The sequence below is a fragment of the Cuculus canorus genome, chromosome 17, assembly GCF_017976375.1.
Source record: "Cuculus canorus isolate bCucCan1 chromosome 17, bCucCan1.pri, whole genome shotgun sequence".
NCBI classification, from domain to species: domain Eukaryota; kingdom Metazoa; phylum Chordata; class Aves; order Cuculiformes; family Cuculidae; genus Cuculus; species Cuculus canorus.
Window position 1 is genome coordinate 12,687,189 of NC_071417.1, and position 16,949 is coordinate 12,704,137.

The following is a 16,949-nucleotide window of genomic DNA, read 5'->3' on the forward strand; positions in this document are numbered from 1 at the left end:
CTTATTACTTCTTGACAATGATGAGAATGAGTGAAGAGAACACAAAAGGTCTGAGGAAGGTTGAAGGGAAAAGGCAAGTATTTTTTCCTTCTACCTTACTGCTTTGTTTTACTCAGTCACCAGGAGGGGAGGGAGAAACCCATCAACGTCTTGCCACTACACAAGTGAAACTCAAGCAATTAAATAAAGCAGGGGTCTATTCAGGCTGTTTAAGACTTTGGTTTGCTAACTTCTATTCATTTTTCAATACTAATTAATATTTTGGTTTCCTCGGGTCTGCACACTGAATTAAGATGCAAGAGCTAATAAATACCTTGAGAATAGCCCACAAGCCCTATAGCAAAGAAACCAAATTAGATGAGAGTTGACATGAAGTTTTAAAGAGTGTAGCAAAGTGTTTTCAAGCCTTTCGGGCTAGTTTCACACATCATTATGGAGCTAAAATAGTGGCAAACCCATTTTTTTTTTAAAAAAGTCATTTGCAGGTCACCTTTGAGCAAGAGAAAAAGCAATGTGGGAGGTGAACTTGAGGAACAAAGAAACCTACCATATTGTAGCAGTTGCTTGTAGGTCTGTGTGTTGCTCATGACCTAAACTGAAAGGCCCATATTGTTCGGAATGCTGCAGTGTTCAAACCGTAACTCCCATAAGGCTCCTTCAGAACGAAGACAACTGTATGAAAATTACTTCAGTGTATTTAGTTTCTCAGTATGAGAGAATCAAAAAGTATTACTACCGCTAAAACAAGCTGTTTAGAAAGTTCTTCTGTTGCTTCTCATTGCCCTTTCTCAGGCATCACTTGGAGAAATTCCACCTGTACCAGGTGTGCTCCAGACTGAAAGGAGAGGATGTGAACCTGCAGATTTATCAAGGCACTCAAAGCAGACGACTCTCTCTCACTCTAACTCAGGAAAATAAAACACCTAGGAAAGAAGACTGTACTTACTGAGGAAACGAGGAAATCTCTGAAGCCAAAACACAAAGAGAAGAACCAAGAGTCAAGTCTCTAAGTGGTGCAGGACTCCAAGCAGGACCTGCTAGACTGGTCTCCATGGCACAGCAGAAGCATGCCCTTAAACCTCCATTTATGCAAGCCCTGAACTACCACTCCTTCTTCAGTTAAAGAAAGATGAAGAAAGAAAAAGCATCAGATACCTTTATATGGTGTTCTGACTCTGGATCTCTTCTGTTTATCGTCATTTGGGAAGCTTTCAGAGCTACAAACAGCAGTAGTAAAGCCACAGTGCCCTTTCCACTGGCATAAAAAAGTAACACAAAGCATAATAAAACATTGCCCTGACTCCCAGCAGACTTGGTGTGGCTTTATGGGATGAGCTGGGAGGCAAGACGATCAGTGCCGACACAAGGCAAGTTTACGGCACAGCTTCAGCAACAGCCACTTGTTAAGTATTTCACACAGAGCCACTCAGGCAGCAAACAGTCGCTTAACATGTTACGGACATGTTACACCACAGGATCCGCTCTGTAATGACAACACAGTTCAAACAAGGACCAGACGCATGCTCCGAGATCAGTGTCTCCGGGATGACCCAACCTCTGAACCTAAATGCCCGTCTGTGTGGCTGTCAACACTGCTGAGAGAGAAAAAGTACTAATTTTACTGTCTTAACATGCGTGTGCTTAAAAAAAAAAGAGATTTGTTTAAGATTTTATTAATAGAAAGTGAAGAAATCCAGGAATTCTGTATCAAAACCAAATAAGTGATAGGTACAGTGAACCTAATCATCAGTAGTGATTTATAAAAGCCAAGTGAGCAGACGTATAATTGCTTTAAGTAAAGCCTGACATAAAGAAGAAACTACATTTGAATTGAATATGGAGCCGGAGGATGACAACAGCCCTTTAAAGAAGATCCTTCGAGACATGTAACCGTAGAAAGGCTGGCAAATACAACATTGATTGGGAGTGAGGTAACCACAAACACCGCTGTCTCAAATGAAAAGGGATTCAAGGTCTGACCCAGAAAACAAGCATCGTAACCGCTGGGATGAAATTTTAATGATAAACACAAGATGCTCTGCACGCAGGCCAGATTGAATTATCTGATGTCAGCCAGTAAATGCAAGGCGCTCGGAGAAAGAGGAGCTGCGAGCAGCCACCTTCCACTCACAGCTCAGGTTGCACTTAATCAATCCTTGATATTCTGCCATCTTCTGGCTTGAGCTTTGGCAGCAGCGTGAAAAACCGGAGGAGCACATGAAATAGGTACACTTCTCCAAGGGAGAGCTAACGCTATATAGTTTACCTTCGCTTCCTATGCCTCGATGTATTGCACTTGTAGCTGCTGTTTTGAGTCATTCTGCCCACCGCCTGTACAAATTCCTTTTCAGAAAGGTTAAAAAGCAGCTCGACATCAACTAAAATAAAAATGATTCCACTTCCCAGCAGAGTTCAAAGAAGTATAATGAAGCATGCTAGATTAGGTCTATCACAGCACAGGTTGAAATCAAATAAGATAGCTCCCAGGCTTGCTTCAAGACCCTGAATACACAACAGCCCCAGCATTTCTGCTGGAGAACCTCCCTCTCTACCCCTTTTTTAATTTTGATAATCATTCTCAGATCTCCCAAGATCCTGAGTCGAACCTCCTGAAACCAGGGAGCAGCTGCTTTACACTGCCACAGCTTCCAGACATAAAGACAGAGCATAATGCCTGGCTGGGCTGACCAAGCGGAGCCAGAGCACTGCAGCTGCTCCCCAAAGTCAGGCATCAATAAACCTGCTGAAAACCAAGTGGCCCTATTTTATCCAGAGCAGCAACCTGATTATAGGAGAAAGATAGGTAAAGGATGCCAGAAGCCACTGCTTAGAAAACCCTGGGACACACTGCACACAAAATCAGCTCTAAAATCATCACCAACTGATCCAAGGGCTGGAGCACCTCCTGTACAAAGACAGGCTGAGAAAGTTGAGGGTGTTCAGCCTGGAGACGAGAAGGCTGCGGGGGGACCTGAGAGCAGCTTCCAGTAATCAGGGAGTGCTCAAAAAGTTTTCAGCTGAAAGAGGGGAGATTGAGATAAAATCTTTGGAAGAAATGTTCTGCTGTGAGGGTGGGGAGGCCCTGGCCCAGGCTGCCCCATCCCTGGAGATGTGTTGGATAGGGCTTGGAGCAACCTGATCCAGTGGGAGATGTCCCTGCCCATGGCAGGGGTTGGAACTGGATGGGCTTTAAGGTCCCTTCCAACCCAAACCATCCCATGATTCTCAAGCGTTGCCAAGTCACACATCTGTTTAGCTTTATGCACATGGCAAGTATCACTGTATTCTGTGATTATTCACATGTAAAGCTAAGCACATAAGTGTTGGCGAAATTGGAGATATAATCATTAAATGTAACAGATAATTGATATTTATGCTGAGAAGAAAATTGACTTCTGTTAACCTCAGCTATTAAATTACTTCTTCAGTACTGAAAGAATGCAATAGCCAGCTATTGATCACCAGATTCATTACACTTTTACGACAAATTTGAAAGCACAATGCCATTAAGTACAATGCCATAAGCTGGGAAAGAAAGGGGAGGGTTATGTTTGGATTTATATACAAAAAAACCAAAATGAAGCCTCAACAAATTCCTCAGTCTACGTGCATTCCCAAAGGCACATAGTGACCAATGTCTTTCCCTGTACAAACTGCTAATCACATAATCATGGAATCTTTTGGGTTGGAAGGAAAGAACTGAACAGTAATTTGAGTGAAGCCCATAAGATCACTTTTCCTAATGGATATGCAGCTTTTCCCTCAGTGGTCTCTTACCTGTCACTTATTTTCATGAGCCTTACAGGAACCCAAATTCTTTAAGAGCATCATCTCCCTTCACTGTGCCAACTGAGGCAAACTCACCAAAAGAGCCAAGAGACACAGGAGGAACTGGGGAACCAATATGAGAAGACCGTGTGAAACTGTGTAAACCTGGTTTCTGTAATCTACTAAACTACAAGAAAGACCATTTGAGTTTAATACGTGGGATTAACCTCCTTTGTTCACCAATTCTTTAGAAATTCAATTTATTCTGCCTACCTTCTCTCTACGACATGTTTGGATGTAAACATAATGGAGAAAAAACAAGAAACAGAAGAGCTGGAGGTTTTGGCAGCAGCATGGCAATAACTGGGGCTCCTGGCTCCCAGGAAAGCGCAGGAGGTTTCCTTAGATAGTGGAACAGATACAGTAGCGCAGATCCATCACCCAGGCCAGGAACATGCTGCCCAAGCTGAAGGGCACAAGTCCGGTTGCTCTCCGCAGAGCTGGATCTCTGTGGCAGACCAGAGCAGGCTGGGAGCTGTGCTGTCCCATCAGTGGCCCAAGGAAGTCTCAACCTAAGAGCTGCGCTATTCCAATTGCACAGTTTCTTCCAGCCTCTCCCCACAGCCACTGTCAAGGTTAACCACTACATGGCACTGCCCATCTAGAGGTCACAGACTACACAGCTCCTCAGCAGAAGCATTTCCATCACTACAGCACAACAGATTACAGCAAAAGCATCGTGTGAAACAGAGAAAGAGCAGCAAGAGCCAATGGACAGGGTAGCGGAGCGAATAGGAAGGGAGACTCCAAATGCAGAAGTAGAACAAGGGTTGGAGCACCGAGTTAAAAAAAAAAACAAAACCAAGAACAAACCTACAAACCCATGGAAGATTAGAATTCCCCTTTCACTCTGCTGTCTGCTGGTTTAGATTTCTGCTCTCAGCTGTCCGACACCATTCAAATGCATTTCAGTGTGTAAAGGAGTTACCAATATGCAGGGTATTTCAAGGCACCTTTCTAATAGCCCATCGGTGAATTTAACAGTGTTTTTTATAGTTTTCTCTAATCCCACAATGCATAATCACACCATTAACATGAAGTGCTTCCATAAAATATGGAGCTCTGGTATGTTAAGGACAATGTCCTCTGCCTGCCCCCAGGATGATATAATTTTTATTTATTCATGTGACTTTTTCTGCAAGGCTACTGCTTACTAAAGCTGTAAGATTCAAGCAGGATATAGTAAAGCCTTATCCCTACTGAGGCAGGCGTGGTAAGCTCTTCCAACAGATTGGGAGGTTCTCAAAATTGTATTTAGGGGTGAAAACCAAATAAATAGCTTCTATTAAATCAAAGTTCTGACAAAGCTTTATATTGGGAAAAGAGAAGTTTGAGTTTCTCTGGTTTTTAGATGGGTTCTTTCCCCAGATTTCCTTGTAAATAAGAATGGAGAGAATTTCTTTATGAAGTTATTTGCCACAGCACACAAAAATATCCTTGCGATTAAGAGGTTTTTATGAAAAAAAAATATGAAAAAGAGCATTTTTCAGTAGCTGTGTGCAATATTTAATACTTTCTGGGTGTTTTCACAGCAAACAGTTCATCAGAAAGTACTACTGTCTTTACAGGGACTAAACATACAGGAGATAGCATTTTGAATAGCGCAATAAAAATATGTACTGCTGACATGACTCGTAGATAACCATCATTACCAATCACTTTAAGGACAATCTACCTCATCCTCAAAGGAACCGCAGCCAGAAAAATTCCTCCAACGGATACTTCTTTTGAATGTGTTAAAAAGCAGAACATGAGATTTCAAACCTCATACTCACCCAGCAATAACAACTCCATCGCAAGAATGTACATCACACAGAATTTTTCCCAGCTCGTACCCCAGCTGGCTCACGGCACCGATGCGGTTCTGCACGGAAAGACAAGACACAGCGTTGGGACTGCAATACATTCAGTTGCTGCTTCGTGGAAAACTCTGAGGTCTGCAATTGCTACTGACGAGTCACAGTGCAGCTGAGAGAGAAGACACGTGTATTTTATACTTGTTTCCTGCAATTTTATAGGAGAAAGAAGCTATCACTCTTCATTATCATTCATAATCTTTAGGTAGAGAAACAATTATCACAACAACAACTAAAGAGACAGCTTTCTTGTAGCCAGGGTATGTAACAAGCCTTCATCTTGAAGGCTGATTCTCATTATCAAGGGATGGCTGAAGTATAAACATCTATCACCAAAGTCAACGGAGTAGCATAGCAAACAAAGACTCACTCCCAAAAGCAATCAGTCATTGGGGAAAAAAAAAAAAAGAGCGTTACAGCTCCGGCTGTGTCTCATAAATCCATCAGCAGCTTTCCCCTTTTAACTGGCAAAAAGAAGCTGCAACAGGAAAGACCAACTTTCCACTACCACTTGCTCGAACCAGGTTCCCATTTTTCTACAGCATCTGGAGCCCATTAAAGAAATTCCCTTTTACCTTCCAGTTGGTTTTCAGAGTGCGCTCTCTGGCACGGCAGTTCTTGAGGGCGAGCTTCCAGCAGGAATGATCAGAGATGCTTGTATCTAAGAGATATCCTTCCCGTTGGCACAACCGGTACCACAACACTTCATCTTCTGCAAGTACTTTCCATGTCCTGCTCACCTGGAAATCAAATTTATATATATAGCATTAAGTTACAAATAAAAACTAGGCTTCATATAAAGTTATTTAAATAAAAACTGAAACATGGTGATATAAAACAATACAGGCCTGCATCGACATTAAATTCTTGTCTAAACAAAGGCACTACTGACACGATGGGAAAAAAACTATTAACAAAATGCTCTGGATTCTTTTGAAAATAACTGAGCTTCTACTCCACTAAAACTCCACACAGCATGAATACCAGCATTTAGTGCCCATGCTGCCAACCTGAAATGTCAGCGTATTAAGAAATTTTGAAGTAAATAGAAAAAAAAAAACGAATTAAGACAGCATTGTAAGTTTAGAGCAAAAATATGAATTTATTTTGATATCTGCAGCTAAGAAAACCTCTCAGATCACTCCAGCGTCTCTCTAAAGCCCTACTGACAATGCCTGATTAGGTATATGACATTGGTGATTTATAACCTATTGTACTACAGTATGCATAAATAGGAATGAATTATTAAGTTTCTCAAGCAGCCTCAAGTTGCTGTCCATTCCAGAGAGAACTGCTTCATCATAATCAACTGCGGGCTCAGAATTAAAGATTCAAGAGGTAAGAGCCAACTTAAGTAGCATTTGTTCTCTCTAATTCTAAGTTTAAAGAAACAGACTTAACCAATGAAAACTGCTACTGGTGAAAGCAGCCATCAATTGTACACTGTTTCCAAAAGACATGCTCAGACTGACGTCATTTTTAGTAACTTAAGCATCTCATGTCTGTTTTAGTCCCACGATCGCACCAAGAACTGAGGTGTCACATACAATCTCTTTCCATCATTGGATAAGGAAAACAAACTGGATACAACAATCATAGCTGTCTTACAAAGGACAGAAATGGCGCACTGTCTTCTCTAGCATCATCGTAGAACCATACAGAATCATGGAATGGTTTGGGTTGGAAGGGACCTCAAAGCCCATCCAGTACCACCCACTGGATCAGGGGCTCCAAGCCCCATCCAACCCAGCCTGGAACCCCTCCAGGGATGGGGCAGCCACCACTGCTCTGGGCAACCTGGGCCTCCTCATCTTTACAGGAAAAGATTTCTTCCCAAGATCTCATCTCAATCTCCCCTCTTTCAGCTTCAAACTGTTCCCCCTTGTTGGATCCCTGCACTCCCTGCTCAAGAGCCACTCCCCAGCTTTCCTGGAGCCCTTTCAGTACTGGAAGCTGCTCTAAGGTCTCCCTGGAGTCTTCTCTTCTCCAGACTGATTTATACACTATCCTGCAACAAAAAGCAGTGCTCAATGCTCCTGTTCCTATAGGGACACACTCAGGAATTTCAAAAGAAAAAAAAACAGAAGCAACCCAAATTTCAAACCGCTACGGTTTAGAGGAGAATTTGCTCTTGATTTTAAAGTAATATAAATCCATATATTATTGCTCAATAAATAAAATTCACTTGGCTTTTTGCTGACATGTTCCTGCTGACATCGAGAGGACAGACTAACACCCACGCAGAAGCAAACAAAGTCCAACTACACCAATTTCTGCCTGGCTTTAAAAAGAAAAAGAAAACATACACAAACCTTTGGAGTCTGCCAAAGTAGACAATGTTGCACAGCCCTTTTGAATTTCAAGATCATAAAAGCATTTTATAAAGACATTGAAAAGAAAGGAGGGGGGAACTACATAAAATTTAGGCTGTCTTTTCAACTTTCAGGCACAAACATTCAAGGGGAATAAAGATCTTATCCTATTATGATTTTTTTAAATCAAATTACATCAAATCCCACTGCTTTACAGGCACGAATTTCCAAAGGGTCCCTAACACAGCCTTTTCTTAATGCACCAAAACTGGCATGACAATCCCTTGTAAAAACCCCACTGAGTGAGCCTCAGCTGCAAGAAAGCTCTAATAAAAGTGTCTCAAGCATTTCACTTTACAGCACCACCGTGAGCTGCCGCATTAAAACCGGTCATTGGCCTGAAGTCAGCTTTATTAGATCTGCTTGACTTCGAGTTTCAGGTGAGGCCCCAAAAGCCAGAGCCTTCCAGCTTTATTTACAGGCACCCACACTTCCTGCTCATTGGAGAGTAGCTGAGATGCAGAAAGCTCTTACTGAACTACAAACATTATTATTTCCAACTCTGCATTACGCAGGACCCCAACAACAATCAATAATAACACCTTACAGAGCTGTTTATGGATTTAAAGTCCTCAGTTTCCTTGGGGAAATCACCTTTATCCACCTGTATCAACCTGCAACATCCTGATGCAGAGTTTCTTCATAGCTGTAATCCCACTTTCTGACAGACCTTTGCCTCCTGGAAGGTCAAAGTTCATTTTCTCCATTTCTGAACGGTGCTTGTCCCTTTGAAAGCGAGTGCTCCTTTGCAGCAAATACATTCTTCAACCATCTGGATTTTAGATGTAAGGAAATGAAACAGAAGCTAACAAGAATCTGTTTTAATCCTTCAGAAGACCTTTGGCTTGAGAAAGAGGCCCACGACAAGGTGTTTACCCTTACGGTTTTCTATCCGTGGGAGATGAGCAGGCCACACAGCAGAAAAACAGCGCTGAGCATTGACGACTCTCTTAAAAAGAGCATCTCTATTGCACAGTCCAGAGCAAGACATTAGTGCCACGGTTGCAGCTTGAGACACGACTGACTTCCAGGGGCTCTAAGGGTGACCTTCAAGAACTGAGACATCCTCCCAGTGAGTCTCTCTGACACGAGAGACTCTTTTAATGCTTGCCTTGCTGATCTATTTTATGGTTTTGTGTTTTCTATTCCTGGTTTCCCGTGCATGTATGTTTATTTGCAATTATCAGCACAGCTCGTTTAGCGATGTGCTGCGTGCTAGTGCCTCTTGCTTGCGCTGCAGTGGGTGTGAAAGGCAGGAGATGTGAGGGTATCTGTGTTCTGTTATCATTGCGGGGAATAGATGTAAATATGACCTTAGCAGAGGTTGCTTCTCTGTGGAACAACGCTGGATGAAAGAGGGATGGATTTCCCCCTAAGCCACCGGTTTGATGACCCAGTCTCTGTTGGATGTCCATTCCTCTTATTTCAGCTGTTTATCACTCATGTGCTTTAAAATCATTCCGTTTCTCCTCAGAACGGTGGTGAGCAGAAAAATGTAACTCTCTTGTTGGTGTTATCACAGTGCATTATCCTCTCACGGAATGTTTTGGCCAGTTATGAGAAGGTCAGAAGCAAGCCTGAGGTGGTGTATGGCCAGAGAGAAGTCAGGGGACCTCTGAGGAAGTGATGGTCATTTCCTTGCTTGTCATAGTCAACACAACCACGCGTCTATGAGTACCATGCAACTGGAGTTGCTCAATAAGTTAGGCCTAAGAAATATTACTTTTAGCATCACAGAATGGTTTGGGTTGGAAGGGATCTAAAAGATCATCCAGTTACAGCCCCCCTACCATGGGCAGAGATCCCACCTGAAAAGTTCGTTTCTGTATGTTTCCGATTCTTGCCTTGCTTGTTCCGAGGAGCTACAGTCCAGCCTCAGAGTGACCAAACGGGGAAGGTCTACTCTGTGTGGCTGCAGGGGCAGCTCCCATACCCACCTCCGATGCTCACAGTGCAGCCAAGGTCTCCAGGAACAGACCAGGGGTCATGGGGAGACACTGGAACAGGCTGCTAAGCAAAGCTGCGGATGTGCTACCTTTGAAACGGTTCAAGGCCAGGCTGGTTGAGGCTTTGAGCAACCTGAGCCAGTGGAAGATGTCCCTGCCCAAAGCACAGTGGTGGACTGGATGCACTTTAAGGTCCCTTCTACCCAAACCATTTCATGATTCTATGATTAATTTTGTCTAGAACGTTCCCAGTATCTTTTTACTACAATTCTCAACTGTTCTCAGGAAAGAAACTTTGGTTTCCCTTGAGCTCCACACAAGAACAGGTTTATATCTTATAGTTCAGCAAGTAATAATGTCCTGAAGGACTTCAAAGGCTTTCGCTGACAGAGGTTTTGCTATTTGGTTTTGCCTTTGGGGGATTTTTTTTCCCCCCCCAAGGAAAAAAAAACCCTAAAAACCCACCTCTTCCATCAAATCCTACATTTCTCCTAATCCCGTCTAAATGAACTGGCTCAAATCCTAATGAAGGGTTATTCATTCCTCTCCATCTGATAACTGCCTTTGTTTCATTAGGTTTATTTTCTTTCCTAGTCACACAAAGACACATTCAAGGTTCAGTCGCTGAAGCCAGGAGCCTCAATTAGAAATATGTGGACTTCCAATTCAGCACAATACCTAGCGCCAAACAGCATTTAATCCAAAGCCATTCAGATGCACATTTACCAGGTGGAAGCTGCTCATCTTTTCAATTCACAGCCATAATGTTATTTTAAGTCTCATCCTGAGCCCAGGACATCCTTATCCATCCGCTTCTCTGCGTTCTCTCTCTAAACTACGAGGATGGATGAAGACTTTCCCCATATACAACCCTGATGCAAAAGTAAGCTCGAAAAATACACAAGGTTTTCTTTTTATAATGTACAAACACTAAAAGCCTAACAGTGACAATTTCAGAAGCTGCAGAGGAAAGCATCCAAAATTCTTGATCTAAGCAAATCAATTAATTCTTCAATTCTTAGAAGCAGACTCCCTTGTCCTAGATACATACACAATTGTGTGCTGGTAAACATTTCTAAACCATCTCTCGGATGAAAATGCCAGCAGTTCAAGGCAATTTCCCATCGTCCTTTTAAGAAATAAACCCGCCTTAGCATTGCCAAAACTCAGTATATACCGTCGAGAAGTAATTCACACCACAAAATGCAGTTTATGCGGTCTCTGATATTTACTAGAAAGCAGTAATGACTGTCGGTGTAGGGAGAAGGTGACAGATGAGACACATCATCTCATCACAAAGCTGAGAATTTAAAGTCTTGGTACCAAAGCCACAAGTGAAGTTAATGGCAGATATCTGCGGTATAAGCCCCAAATAACACAAGGACTTCTGATGTGTTTCACTTTGTCATACTAGTGGTGTACCAAGTGACCATTTTTCTTTTCCCTCTGCACCACAACTGGGAAGGAGGAGAAACTATTCTCAGATCCATTCACCACAGAAGACACAAGAGTCACCCTCTGCATAAGTATTTCTTTCAGCGGCCAGATGAGAATCAAAAGGTGCTCATAGGGCTGACACAACACAGTGGGAACATTTTGCTGTTACTCTGGACTGTTCTGCCGACACATTAACTCCTGCATACCTTTCTCCTGGAATTATCAAGACAGATTTTGAAGAATGCTACTGAATATCGCACAATTACAACAAACCCACCAGAGCTCAGGAACTGATGACACCTTTAACTTACAAAGCTGCACGTGGCTTCCACACTTCAAGTGCCATTGGGACAGTTCGTGTTTTATAGCTCTGTGGAAGAGGGAGAGGGGGAAATATCAGGGTGAAATTAAAGTTCCCCAGAGAAGCCTGTGGTGTGATTAAATCTCAAAGAGGCCCTGCGGTGAGGCTGCTTTGCTGTTTGTCAGTTACCAATTTGGCATAAAGACCTAAGCAAACAGTTTTTCTCCAAAGGCTCTCACACAATTCCACTAACTGACCCAATTTTGCTAAAATTCCGAAGCACCTTAATAAGAAACCCTTTTGATGTTAACACTGCCCCTTCAACAGGGGGCTCCCCCCCAAAACCAAAAATCATCGAGGGAAAGATGAAAATGGTACTTATTTTTATTACCTTGATTTTTATTTGAATACTTTAAAAAAAAGCCAGTTCTGCACTAAAAGCACTCGATATTCATCTCATTTGGAAAGTCTTGTAAAACTCAAGGTATTTGCTCAGCCACCCGTCTGCTGCCATGCAGGATCAACAGCCTCGGTCTTAGAAAGGGGATGAGAAACATGGAAAGTTTTCCCAGTGCTAAACAGATCTTGTGAGAACAGGTTCAAGAGGAAAAGCAAACTGAGCAAGAGAGAAATCAAGCGCAACCCAAGCAAATAGAAAAGGAGCAGCCCTTCATCCGCCAATCCTTTTACTGTGCCATGAGGTAAACTGATCATGCCTAAGGAAAAGAAAGACAGAGAAAGAATAACCTTAAAGTAATCTACTTCAAAAATGCCATCCTGTTGCATTTCAGGGGCTGTGGCCTTCACCGATCAGGTATCTCCACCTCAAATGACAGAAATTCGAGCACTTGTGAAAGCTTCAGTCTCCTGGACAGCATCAACAAATAATCCTAGAAAATTCTTTTTCCTCTGCAACAAAGGCTCTCCAGGAGGAATTCTTTTTCTCCTAACAGTTCTTGTTCCTAAAAAGCATCAGCAAGTCCAAGGTTTAAGCAACAACCACCTGTTGCTATTTAACACCATGACTTGCTTATAACGAACATTAAAAGCTTCGTTTTGTTTCAGCACACATGCCATTTGGATACTGCTTTGTGTCTCGTTTATCATCCACAACAAAGCTACACTTTGCCTGCCACTTTTCAGTTTTTACAAACTAGCGTTTCTTTCTCAAACAAACAGCCCAAGGCAGGGTTTGAGGTAAGGCAAAGAATGGTTTGGGTTGAACTTCTGTGAAGCTGCAAGATGTGCTTTGTACCTAAAGAGTTCAGTAAACAGAAACACTTAACAGTGGCCAAGGGAGAAGCTGGCAATGAACATCCACAATACCCTCCTCTGTTTCACAGGGTAATCACAGAATGGTTTGGGTTGGAAGGGACCTTAAAGGCCATCCAGTTCCACCCTCTGCCATGGGTAGGGACACCTCCCACGGGATCATGTTGCTCCAAGCCCCATCTAACCTGGCCTTGAACCCCTCCAGGGATGGGGCAGCCACCACGGCTCTGGGCAACCTGGGCCAGGGCCTCACCACCCTCACAGTAAACAATTTCTTCCTAAGATGTCCTCTCAATCTCATCTCTTTCAGCTTAAAAACATTTCCCCTCATTCTACCCCTGCACTCCCTGAATGAGCACTCACCAATTAGGCTTGCTTTGAAGAGTCATTCAGACAGGAGGTTCATCATTCAACGTGTGAAGAAAGGAGACAGAAAGGCTAAACAGTGTGGGCTGAACTGCTCTGAGCAGTCAGGTGTGTAAGAGCATTTCAGCCAGTAAAGCAACTTGAAGAGACTTGCAGTTTACAGCTACACATCAACTCGGGACTGCATCCAAGTACAGACTGGTGAAAGCATGACCTTAAAGCATCACCACAGGAAGATATCAACCCCTTGCAGGAGACGGCGAGGAAATCAGTGACATTTAAGAACTTAGCCTACTACAGGAAAAATTAATTCTATGGTTCAAGTCAGATACTGAAAACTGAGGGGGAACAGATTTGCTGCCGTGCCCATAGCTCTCTAAAGAGCCGAGTTCTAAACATTGCAGCAAGACGCTCACTTCTTTTTAACTACATTCACTTGAGTCAAAAAATCTTTGCAAGCAGTTATTTTCAATTTCAAGGCTTCGCTTTTGTCCAAGCCACAAATGCTTTTTTTAACTACTCACCCGCAGGCTATAAATCCAGCTCATTTACTATTATTTGTTCAATAGTAAGCTTTGAAAGCACTTCCAATAAGTGAGAGTACAATCAGCTGAGCTACCAGGGCTACCACACATCTCCCTTGCAGCAAAGTGCTGTTTCTTGGATATTTCTGCCAATTTTAAGGGCTATCAGAGAAGCAAACTATCAGCAGCACTTACCTGAGCACACCTGCCGAGTTCAGTCTTGCCCAGGTACTGAAATATCTTCAGTGCCAGCTCATAAGGCAGCTGGACATCAAAGAAAGGAACCTCATTTATTTCATTCTGAAAAGAAAGAAGAGGAAATAATTTGTTAGGCTTCTGCAAGGCACAGCTAGACAGCAGCGAAGTTACCATTGCACAAGAACACAACGTTGTTTCCTCAGTGCAAAAACCCATAAAAAAGGTGGAAGCAATTGTGCCCCTCCATCCTGTACCAGTAAAACGTTGGACAGATTACACCAGCACAAAGGTACCCGAGTCACTCTTCGTCATCTCCAAGTCATTTTAGGTGAAGGATGTTACAGGGCAAAGTGGAGTGGAAAGCAAATTTCACTTACAAGGAAGCTGGGAACGGACTCCTGATCAGGGAGGGCAGGGAGAGGGATGAACAGGAATGGTTTTAAGCTGAAAGAGGGGAGATTGAGATGAGATCTTGGCAAGAAATGTTTTCCTGTGAGGGTGGGGAGGCCCTGGCTGCCCAGAACAGCAGTGGCTGCCCCACCCCTGGAGGTGTTCCAGGCCAGGTTGGATGGGGCTTGGAGCCCCTGATCCCATGGGAGGTGTCTCTGCCCATGGCAGGGGGTGGACCTGGATGGGCTTTGAGGTCCCTTCCAACCCAAATCATTCTATGACTCTGTGATTAGTAACATATAAATGGCTTTTTAATACAAAATGTGCTGCAAGAGTCGCAGCTTTAACTGATTTAAGTATCTCAAAAGAAAATTTAGATCAAAATGAAGGATCTCTTGGGTTTAACAGCTAAATGCAGCACATACATTTTTCCTAATGTTTTTCATGCTTAACTACAGAATTATTCCTGCAGTTATTGCATCAAGATTTGTCCTCACCCTCATTTTTGTCTGATGTTCTAAATTTTTATGCTCTACAGCAGAAAATGCAAATCCAGCCCATCTTCCATTCTGTGAAGTTTTGCTCTCCAGCATTGGTCCTGGTCTGTGCACCAGCACTCCACAGGTGCTTCCAAACACCTGATCCCTCCCCATCAATCCTCATGCACAGAGCCAGTTGCTCAGCTAAAACCTGTGTCCATTGTTTGCCACCAGAAAATCAGGCAGATCCCTCATCAAGATCATCTCCCGCCTCTTACTTCTTCTCCAGCCCCAACACCTTTGTTTCTGTGAGGGTCTCTCCTACATACAACTACTCCTTGCTCATTTAAACCTGGACCTCCGCAGAGTCAAGAAGTGCTAAAACCAGGCTACGCTGGGTTTATTTAATGTACAGTTACACAGGAAAATGATCATATGATACGGTTATGTGAAAGTTTTCAAGGCAAAAGGTATTCTACTCTATGGAAGTGTTGAGATAGCTCAAATATGGGCAACGTTCCCATTACGTCTATTTAGCAAACAGCACCAGTTTATAAACAATGGAACCTTACACTTGTTCCAAAGCTACTTAAACGGGCCCTGCAGACAACCTCCCTGCTCCTCTCCCTCCCCGTCCACACCTTTGCTGCACAAACAGCTCCTTTTCCCTTCCCTCTGCACGAGGAGCAGGGGCTCTACTCCCTGCTGTGGATTTGCAAGAAGATTATTGGCTTTCATGTGATTTAAACTGCATCTATTGCCAAAATGGACACCAAAAATAACAGGAACTCTGAGCGCATCCCCACGGCCACACGCAGGCAGACCTCAAGCTGGCCAGATGTGAACCAGCTCGGCTCCAGAAGCCACACAACCATTTGAGAGCAACGCGCTGCCCAAACAAATAAGAGGAGCCACTGAGCCAGGCTTATTAGCTCCAGGCTTATGAGCTCAGGCGCAACACCACTATGCATAGATCGCTTCCAAATTGGAGCTGACGCATGTCCAACCAGCAGGACCTGGTCTGTCTGTATGCACCCAGAGATATCATCAGAAGGACAGGCTGCCTACAGCCAGAGCAGTACAGACACAGCAGTCAGGACTTGACAGCTCTCCCACAAAAAAAGGGAAAAGATAAAATAGTTGTACAGATCTTACTTTAAACAAAGAGTATTTATAGTCTAACTAGTGAGCTTGTGGCAAAGCAATGGCTCACACTAATTCCATTATAATGCAACCTTAGCATTAGACACAGACCAAGCTCTTCCCTACCTACATCCCAAAAATCCACGTAGCCTGTCTTCAGCAGAGCACTCAGCCCCACAAACGGAGCAGTAATGTTCAGCCAGCACGAGCCTGTCTAAAACTCTACTGGAATGACTCCAAAACTCCAATCCTACCATCCCCTCTGAGACAGACTCAGGCTCCTGTGGGCTAATGGAGCACTGATTCAGTAAATGGATTAATTTGTGCCTTGCAGACAGAAATTTAATCTGCTCCTTTTAATTTTTTTAAGCAAAGAGTAATTAGTCACAGCTAGGTGAGCGAGAAGCAAGAAAATGGGTTTCCCCCTTAGTCTTCCTACGCTGTAAATAAAATCTCTATTGCATTTAGAGGACTTAGCAAAATAACATTTACCTGGTTTAGAACTGTATTTAAAACTGTTTCCAAATTAACTCCTTTACTCAAGGAATCAATAGTTGTTTTCTCACTACGCTGTCGCTTCAGTTACTGCACCTGCATCAACCAACCTGAATAATACTAAATCATAGAATGTCCTGAGTTGGGAGGGACCCACAAGAATCATCGAATCCAACTCCAGTTCCTGCACAGGACAACCCCAACATTCACACCATGGGGCTGAGGGCGTTGGCCAAACGCTTCTGCAATATTGTCAGGTATAGTGCTGTGACTGCTTCCCTGGGAGCCATTCCAGTGCTCCACCACCCTCTGGGGGAAGAATCTGTTCCTAATGTCCAACAT

General features: G+C 43.3%; 1 protein-coding gene across 1 annotated transcript in view; it reads right to left on the reverse strand.

Annotated features, from left to right (window-relative positions):
* Positions 1-16,949, reverse strand: part of FBXW8 (F-box and WD repeat domain containing 8) — a 53,732-nt gene that overhangs the window by 34,917 nt on the left and 1,866 nt on the right. Inside the window, exons 2-4 of the mRNA XM_009557376.2 lie at positions 14,098-14,202; positions 6,260-6,424; positions 5,604-5,692 (exon numbers count right to left, since the gene is read on the reverse strand). Coding sequence (XP_009555671.2) covers positions 5,604-5,692; positions 6,260-6,424; positions 14,098-14,202 — 359 coding nt within the window. The remainder of the gene's footprint in view (positions 1-5,603; positions 5,693-6,259; positions 6,425-14,097; positions 14,203-16,949) is intronic.